Source organism: Charadrius vociferus, unplaced genomic scaffold, assembly GCF_000708025.1.
Source record: "Charadrius vociferus isolate BGI_N301 unplaced genomic scaffold, ASM70802v2 scaffold287, whole genome shotgun sequence".
NCBI lineage: Eukaryota > Metazoa > Chordata > Aves > Charadriiformes > Charadriidae > Charadrius > Charadrius vociferus.
Genome location: NW_009649568.1, coordinates 1,975,972 through 1,985,718, shown reverse-complemented (window position 1 = coordinate 1,985,718; position 9,747 = coordinate 1,975,972). Strand labels below are relative to the sequence as shown.

Sequence of the window (9,747 nt, the reverse complement as noted above, 5' to 3'; positions counted from 1 at the left end):
TGTCCCTCCCCTACTCAACGAACTGCGTGTGGGGACCGTCCCCCGCCCTCCGCCCTCGGCGGGGGCCACATCGTTGACCGCAGGTGGCTTTTTGTAGCTTACGGAAATAAAGGCACTGGGGGGGTACAGTAGATGGGGACTGTACTGCAGTCACTGGCCAGAGCAGATCTAAGTGTGCGTCTGTGATAGTCCCTCCACGTAACCTCCAAGCTCCACTCATGTGCCCCTCAGGAGTCCCACAAGCCGTACACAGATCTTGTGTGCCTGGTGTCCCTCGCTCCGTTTTGGGTGTTTGTCCCTGGACACCTGAATTCATCAAGCAGTGTGTCCAACCTGTAAGAGGCTCCTTCTCCTGGCCCTGACCTCTTGCTGTCGCCACGGCCTGATTCAATTTGATAGTTTACGTCATGAGTCTCATTGTTACAGTGTAAAAGTTTAAATTGGTTTGTATAAACTCCTCTGTAGCCTCAGGGACATGGACTGCAAGAAAGAAGAGAAACAGCAGGACTGAGAATTGGTGGTTGAGGGCCATCAGCGTAACGTGTAGGACCTTCTCTTTGCAAAATGATTTCTAAGAATACAGTCTTCAAAACGCCCCTCCTCCTGGTGTTTTTTGAGTCAGCCCTCAGGACACAGGCTTATTAACCCAGTGCTGGATGTAATAACCATGCTGATAAGCAGCCAAATTAACATAGGTAAGAAAGGATGGGACTAAGCAGACACTGTCCAAACATGAATCCAGACCAGCCGATTGAAGTTTCTTCCCTAGGCTAAGTGTAGGAAGGCCTGTCCCCTCTTTGTGGGGGTCTATGTATTCAGATGTCAACATCAAACCTTCATCTTTCCTAGCCCAGATCCAGCTCAGTGGTTTTGGATTCCAGGAGGAGGTGCTGTGACTGCTCGTTAATAGGAAGGAGCCACATTTACATTACGTGTGTATCTACAGTGTGAAGGCTGAGTGATTAGCCTCAAAAGCCAGCAACTGAACTTGTCGTAAAGGCCTTCAGTGTGAAACTGAATTGGTCCTGTAGCTGTCCGTAGGTTTGGATGGAGAAATAGTTACCAGAATAGAGACCAAAGAGAAAAAGCATGTTCTGAGGAGGAGTGTGAAGGTTTCTTGAGGACTGATAAATTCTAGAGATTGGAAGTCCTGCGGAATCTGCAAGAGCTGATAAACTCTGGGCACAAAGTGTCTCCTCAATCTGTGCAAGGCCACAAGTGACTGCTGATATCAACTATGGGTTGTGTGACTGTAGGGCAGGGGTTCCTATGTGCAGGCAAAGACTACAGGATTATGTGTACATCCGTTGAAATAAATGGCTTTGAGAGGACTTTCTGAACACTTACTTGGAATCTGCTAGTGTGTCATCTACAGAGCATACAGCTGGGGTTGTCCTCCAACTGGGTAACTGGGTGATTGTATGAGTGAACTATGACGGAATAAGTGATGTTGTGTGTATTATCTGCTATTAGTAGTAACAGCTTCCTAGAATGAAAACTCTGAGTGCTTCTGGCTGTCACATCCTAAACTCCCATTGCACAGCCAAAAAATTTTTGAGCAAATGGGGGGAATTAATCCTTTCTTTCCATCTTCTCATGGAGTCCCTCTGTCTTCCTTTTGATTTCTGCATAGGGTCTGCTTTCTTCCTTTTCATCTACAGTCTTTCATAGCTGCAGTAGTTATAGATCCAAAACCGGAGGCTGGTCTGAAGGCTCCCCCAAAAGTGTGAACCTTAGGTAAGGTAAAAGCAAAAATTGCCGATACTCTTATACATCTATATTTGCCTCCAGTGGCCTCCCTCAGTCTCAGCTATCTGTACATGGGTAATCCACTCATTATTCCTCACACAGTCTTCTGTCTTCCATCTCTGGTTCCAGATCAGATTTTCATGCTTCTTTCCCGCCAGACTGAATAGAGACAACAGCATGCTGTTCCAACACCATTTCTGGTTGTTTCTCACAGCTCCCCGCTAGTCTCCTACACAGCCGGTAGAGCTGTAGTAGTTCACTCTGTAGCAAAGGTTATTTCGGGTGCTTTCTCTGAGGCAAAGAGTAGGAGTGGTAGTCAGCATAAATGTTTAATAGGCCCTGAGAGCTAAGACTTTAAGATGAAGCTCCTTTTGAAGCTACATTTACAGCCTCGCTCTCCCAGGCTTTGTATAATGAAAGCACCCGGGGCCACTGCGGTGTGGTTTTGGCATGCGCTGTATTTGCCCCCAAGCACCTTGGATGGTTGTAAGCTTCAGAACCCCTTGACTCTCACTTCAAACACAGCCTTTGCCTCACCTTCTCTACCTTCTTAATTTCCTGCAAATCCAGAGCTCTGTGCAAGAGCATCTGGCTCTGATCTTTGATACCCTCCCTCAAATGCAGTCCCTCCCTCATTTTTTTTTCTCTGCCAAATCAAGCACAAACACCCACAAATTTACTTTCATCATGTTCCATATGCCTGGAGTGGAAAATCACTTGGCTGTAAGTCTAGTGTCCTTGCTTTACATATTCAACATAGGTTAGAAGAAGGGTGCTTGGGTTGTTTCTCTAAGCTGGTTATAAGACTGAGCTAAAGAAAACATGCTTTCTAGATCTTGCATTTCTCTCAGCTGTGATCTGGCTTTTATAATGGCTGCCGTCTGCTTGTGCAGGGGTACCAGTGGGGGCTTTTCTCCTTTAATTCATCCTTTTGTGCTCAATGGAAGTCCTCAGTTTTCTGAACTCATAGAATCATAGAATGGTTTAGGTTGGAAGGGACCTTAAAGATCATCTAGTTCCAACCCCCCTGCCATGGGCAGGAACACCTTCCACTAGACCAAATTTCTCAAAGAATGGTGAATTTTTCATATGAAGAACGGCCATCCTACCTGCACTGAAGTTCTCCAGAAGTATGGACAACTAGAGTAGGTTTATGTGCAGCTGGAAAAGGTGGTGCTAGTAAAAGGGAAAATATCCTGACACTGTAAATCAAGCTTCCAGTAGTTGTGAGGTAGCTGATGTGTGGTTCTTCGTATAGCTTTCACGCATGATTGTCAGTGGTGCTAGGCTGCTGCAAAAGGCATAGGTAGTCTCAAAGCTCAGAGGAGGGAGGAAGGAAGCTGTATGAGCTGCTGAGGTTCGAAACCTGTGATTGACATTACCAGGGCTTCTGCAGCTGAGCCCAGTCTTTCCCATAAGAAGCCGCGGGGCTTCTAGAAAGTCAAGGTTGTTTCCTGTGGGTGAGCTCCTTGTGGAGCTTCTTTTCTCTTTGGCTCTGAGCTGTGTCCTGTAACATGCAGCCCTGTGGAGGTGTTGGACTGTGGCTGGCAGGATTTAGGAAAGCTGTCCGCATCTTCAGTACCTGGCTTGGGGATGTTTGGTATTGAATATGCAATTATTTTATGCAAAGGAGGCTTTGAAACTGTTACAGCAACAGGAGCACTGCATGAGAAGTGTAGTACCAGAACATGGTATGACCCATTAAGGTCATGAACTAAGACTCAGACTAAGACTCTGCAAGGCCTGAAGAACTGCTGCGTTGGACTGGGCAAAACAAGTGCAGAAGATCCCAGAGTTTAGTCTTGATGAAACCCTATCTAAGTCTACCAATGAAGGAAGTCAGTAACTCAACCCTCAGCCCAGCCTGAGGGTTTGTGAAGGCAATGGGAACTATGCAGGATCCAAGAAAAAGTGGGCAAGGCATCTGTAGCTCAAGCCCAAGGTCAAAGTTTAAGTACTTCTGCATGCTGTGGGAGCAACACAAACCAACTACATGTGGTGCCTGAGAGAAGATGCAAGAACTGCAGTGGTTTCATCCCTTGAGGAATTTGTATGTGCCAGGGGATGCCTGTGCTCATGACAGTGATGACAGTATTATAAAGAATTTTTCACAATGGCAAGAGAGTGTAGCAGCCTCAAAAGGGAAGAGGGGCTCCTGTTTATTGTGAACTGTATGTATAAGTGCACATATAAACATGCGGCCAGGAATATATTTAAATCTTTTTATTTGTACCTCTAAAAAAGGGAACAGGCAAATCCACCTTTCTGGGAGGAGTTAAGAAAATTTAGGACTTGTGCACAGAAGGATGAACTGAAGAATTAAAAGTCATCAACACCCCCGCTGAAACAAAAAACTGGAAAAGGCACAGACTTGTAATGGTGGAGCATGGGAGGATCTGGTAGATTCGGGATGTAAAAAGCCCTTTGTCTCATCAGAAGGATGTATTCAATATTTGTACCCGTTTGCCTTTGCATTTGAGTCACAGGGCACCAACACAAGCTAAAATTGAGTATACTCCTATAGAAAAGGCCTTGGCATTAGGCCATGGCTGTAAAGACTTTTTAAAATCTGTTTGAGAGGCCATGTTAACTAAAACTGATCATAAATCACTTTTTGCCATTGCCAGTGGGGATCTGGCAAACACCTTCCTGCAAACAGAACGTCTCTTTCTTTAGCTACAGTTGTATAACTTGCAAATTGAATGCGAACCTGAGAAAGATTTAGTAGTTGCAGGCATACTCTCTAGTGTCTTTGACAAAAATGCTGTGGAACAAAGTCCCAGGCTAGATTATGTATATGTCAATTGGGGAAAACAAAACAGAAAAACCCAGCCCTGTCGGTTCTCAAATGAAATGCAGACTTTTATTGCTAGTGGTTTGCTGAGGACGAGACACTGCAGGATGTAATTAAGGTTCTACTAGAAAATGATTTGCACAGCTTATTCTGTCCCTGTTTCAGTTTAAAACGATTTAGATACCACTTCTCTGAGGCATGAAGAAAACTGATCCTTGAAGTGTTGCAGGAAAATAAAGATACAGAAAGCCATTTAGAGCCTGAAGGCAGCGCGAGACATCTCTGCCTCCCTCAATAGTCAGAAATACAAGTGATGTTAAATGGAGGAGCGCGTGCTAGTGGAAAACACTCACCCTCTAGAAGGGAGTTAACGAAGTAGGCTTGCATCAGCTTGATGTAGGAGTCTTGAGCAGCCATTTTCATATCACTGGGTAGTCTTTACCGGAAGACACTACAGCATTAGAGGGGAGCAGGTCGCTTGTATCTGCTAACAGTGGATTTCATGTACATAACAATAACGTCTCTCAATGAACTACAGTTTAGTACAACCTTATGTGTATCGCAGCTAATCCCCAGTGCCTAAGCCTACCACGCCAGTGGAAAACGATGTCGAAATACTGCCAGAAAGGGGGCAGTGTCAATCTGTTGCACTTCTGGCACTGCTTATTTGCAGTGGATTGTCACATCTGTGCTAGCAGAAACCGATATCATATACGGGTGGGTTGGTTGGTTGAAATAAGTAAACAGAAAAAGTAGAACAAAAACATGGTATGATTTTGTAGTCTGGGGTTGGCAGTGTTTCACAAGTGATATAGATGCATAGTAACAGCAAGAAACAACAATTACAGATGGGTTGTGCGCTGTGGAGAATTCATGATCATGGGAAGTGGTTGTTGTAGGCAGTGCATGCTGTGGAGAAACAGATTCGCGTTTCCCAAATTCCAGAAGGCAGCAGGAGAGCGTAAATTGCTGCCTTTCACGATGGTGGTGTCAGGTTAGAGTGGCTGTAGCCCAGAAAGCTGAGCAGCTAGAAGTAGTGGGCTCTGTGCTAACTAACGATGGTATATGGGTTTTCCAGAGGACACAGGTGACAACATGGGACACCCGGGACAACGGGACATTTATTAGGGAGCAGACAGCTTGTATGTACTTGCCATTGTCCGTTAGCTGGGCTTGGCTCCCCAAGGAAGCTCTGGGGACCTACGCCTCTCAGAAGCTCTCAGAGGAGGTGCCGTTGCACACAGGCCCAAGCTGAACAGCACCGATCAGATTGAGCTCAGACAGTGATTAATGCAAACTCTTTGGGCTTCCTGGTTAGGCCTAATTCCTGAACAATGTGGAATATGGGAGCTCTTACGCACTAATTCAGCTGGCAACAAATGGTGTGGTCGGGTACAAAGTGCTGAGTGTTGAGGGGGCTCTAGTCCCTCCTAAGGTCCCAGGACTTGTCACTACCAGTGTCATTGCTTCAAATACTTTGTTTCCTGAAGACTGTAATCGCTGGAGAATTCCTAGATGTTTGTGACCCCTTAGACATTAATTCGTTCAAGTTGTTAAATCATTGAAGCATTGAACTGTAATTGTGAGCAGCTTTGTTCCAACTACTTCTTTTTGCAGAGCTGCACCAAAATTGTGCTTTTCTGTATCTTAACATTGCTTGAATGTAATAGAATTTCCTTCTGCTAATAAACTGAGGCATTAAGTTTCTAATTTAGGGACAGGATAAAATGAGTTGTGCTGTGATTTCTAATCATGGGAGAACTCTTCTAATGTGCACACATTCAGTGTTTGTCTTATAAAAATGGTTTCTTAACAATGCCCATTGCAGCTAATTTGTAACAACATAGTGTAAACATTGATTTCAAAAGTTTTTTTAATAGATCCCCAAGCTACTTAATTATCACTTACTGACCCTTGTTTTCTAATGGTGATTAGTTTACTTTCCTCAAACTTTATAAGAGCTGGGTCTCAAGTGGCAGTAAGATGGACAACTTCTTATTCCGTATCTAATAGGATAGGAAGGTCTCCAAAGCATTACTAGTTCAGGTCTTCCCAGGAGTAGGGTTTTCCCTTCACGGTGATATGCTTCTTAGCTGGACATACAGAATGTTCTTTCTGGTTCAGCTAAAGCTTGTATTAAAAACAGGGAGAAGCAAATTCAAATCAGAACTTCTCCAGGGTTTAAAAAATCCTTTCTCTCACTAAGCTTCTTGCTTGTGGTCTTTTCAGCTTCTTTCAGGTCTGGCACACCTTTTGGTCTTGAACCAGCTGGGTTCTTCAGTACTCGTGTCTATGTGCGTTGAGGGTAGAGAGAACAACCTACTTTTTGAGAACAATTTGCCATGAGGAAAGTCTTTAGGCTAACTTAATCCCTATTGCTGTGCCATTGACTTGAACAGTTATCAGAGCTGGAGTTCTCTTTTAAAGATTGACTCTTCCACTGCAACTTTGCATCCCACTACACTATTTAAATGAATATTACATTGGCTGTAACGTCGGAGCATCACATCTTACTTTGATGTTCCTATAGAGCAGATGGTTAGAGAGCAGTTCAGGGACTTGGCCATCTTGAATGAGCTATCACCAACAGGAAAGGGGATGGTTGTAGAAAATGTAGGTCAGTCTCTATCTGCATTTGGAAAAATAAAAGGGGAGACACATAGAGGGAGATTGGGAAAGGATAAGGAAATCATAGAAGGGTCATCAGAGACACCAGAGATTTCAAAAGCTTTCAAGGCCATTGTAGACCATAAGCTACATTCCTTATTGTCTTCTTTTTTTTTCTTCTGTGGACTAATCCCCAATCTGTAGCGGGCCCTAAGCCAGCAACTCAAGCACATGACCTCAGAGTACCCCCTGCACTGCCTGTGCTACAAAAATAATAGTTGCATTTTACCTGTCAGGTAAACCCTACAGTTTATAAAGGGTAAATAATTACCAGCTATTGAAGATCTGAGGAGCAAGAGATGCATGCATCCAGAAGAGACTTGAAACAGTTGGCACAGAACTCAACAGATGGCTTGTACTCCTCTACAGCAACCTGGGACATCTTCTTGTAACAGGACTGGAGAAAATATCCTTGGGCTAGGAATCCAGGCCCTTCGAACATGTGCTGCAAGCAGCTGTGTTGTATAGAGTATCCACAAGGCTAAAAGCACTTGGCTTACTCGGACCTTAAAGCAAGGTAAATCCTGAGCCTGATGGCATTGTTGGTTACTGCAATATATTGAGAAGACTAGAAGAGAAGTAGGAAGTTTGGGGAAAAATGCTAATTAAAGCAAAGGCATAAAAGAGAAAAGGTAGAAACTGATCTTGACTCTCTTTAGGTAGAAAATCTGTGAAAGGCTTTTACTGATCAGAGAGCAGAGCTTCTGGAAGAGACTTCCTAAAGAAGTAGTTATTATTGGTTGTATTGTTACTTCCCATTGTCATAGGGCTAGATCTATCTTAAAAGTGATACTGAGGCAGTCTGTCAGTGATGATAAGGCATGGCTCAGAGGCACCCACCAGTCTGAAGTAAGCACTGAAACTTTTCTTCTTGTCAAATACTGTATCACTGAAAACTCAAAAAATAGGACTGAAAGATGCATTGGGATGCCTTCTAGTCCATCCCTCTATCTGATAGCATGGCTAGGTGTATCTGTCATTCTTCACCAACATTTGCCCTTAAAGACATGCAGTGATGGAGCCTGCTCAGACTAATAGGAATTTTTGGCTCATTTTGGGCTTGCTTCTATGGTAAGTCCAAATCCTGTCTTCCAATGCTGGTATTGTAACTCCCGTGTAGCTAGTCCTACCCCTGTCTACTACATTTGAATAGCTGATTTTTCCAAAGTAACTGTAGAATTTTGCATGTCTTTTTTGAATATCATCAATTTTTTTCCCAGACCTTCTCAGATAATCAAAGCTGTTTTGAATACTAAGTCTGTTTTCCAGCATATTTGCAGCCCCTCCCAGCAAGGTGCCATCTAAAAGTTTAATAAGGTCAGTCTCTGTTCCTTCATTCTTGTCATTAATGAAAATATTGAATAATACAAGTTCTGGGAGTGTTCTCTACAAAAATCTAGCTTGATGCATCTCTCCAGTTTGATGGATAAGTAGCAGTAACTTCACTGGGTATGAAATTTCCCCCTCCCCCAACTGACAGTCAAGAACAATTTGCTTTCACAGATTGTGAAATGTTCCAAGCGTAAAATCTGTTATGAAGAAAAGTCTCCGAAGGCTGGGGACACGTAGAATACGCCTAACAGCAGAATTTACACATAGGTTGTAGAAGATCCATGCTTTAGCTGTAAAATCCATAAACATTTAAAGGGAGACGATATGCTCAAGGAAATTCTTTAAGTATTTATGGCACCCTGCCAGACAGCTACCAGGCCAAGAAACCTCCTGGCCTTAAAGCTAGAGTGTTACAGAAATAGTCTCAGCAGATTGTTGAAAAAACCCCATGAATTTAAGACTTTTGGAACAGGTATGACCTCTATGGAAAGCCTGGCAATTCCTTAAAGGTTTTATTTCTTTGAAAAAGTTCTCATGGTTTGCTACATTTGACTTTTGAGTCATACAGTGATCTCACAGTGATGGTACATTGATCTGCATGTAGCTAAGTACTTCTCAGACATACTTCTTAAGGGTGCTGAGACATTCAAATGGCCAAGAGGAGTGCTTGAATTTTTCAAGGTAATGATGCTTTGTACCTTCAAGATTCAAGACGATCTCTAACTTTTTGGTATCAGGAAGAGGTCTCTGCAGAAAGCAGATGATTATTCCAAATGGTTGTGTTGCCATTCAAAGGGTTCTCAAGAGGCTGGAGAAAATGGGCCAAAGGGAGTCTCATGAAGTTCAACAAAGGGAAATGCCAAGGTTTTTCCCCGGGCAGGAATAACCCCATGCCACCAGTACAGGGGCTGAAAGGCTGGAAGAAACTTTGCGAAGAAGGACATGTGGGTCCTGGTGGACACCAAATTGAACATGAGCGAGCAACGTGCCCTTGTGGCAAAGAAGGCCAACAGCTCCTCGGCTGCATTAGGAGGAGCATCACCAGCAGGTCAAGAGAGGTGATCCTTCCCCTCTGCTCAGTGCTGGTGAGACACATCTGGAGCAGTATCCAGTTCTGGGAACCCCAGTATAAGACAGACATGGGCTACTGGAACAAGTCCAGCAAAGGGCTAGAAAAATGATTAAGGACTTGGAGTGTTTCTTAT

At 43.8% G+C, this 9,747-nt stretch overlaps 1 protein-coding gene across 1 annotated transcript in view; it reads right to left on the bottom strand.

The window, feature by feature from the left end:
• Positions 1–4,960, bottom strand: part of POGLUT1 (protein O-glucosyltransferase 1) — a 19,326-nt gene extending 14,366 nt beyond the window's left edge. The window contains exon 1 of the mRNA XM_009890108.1: positions 4,897–4,960. Coding sequence (XP_009888410.1) covers positions 4,897–4,960 — 64 coding nt within the window. The remainder of the gene's footprint in view (positions 1–4,896) is intronic.
• Between the last annotated feature and the right edge of the window lie 4,787 nt (positions 4,961–9,747).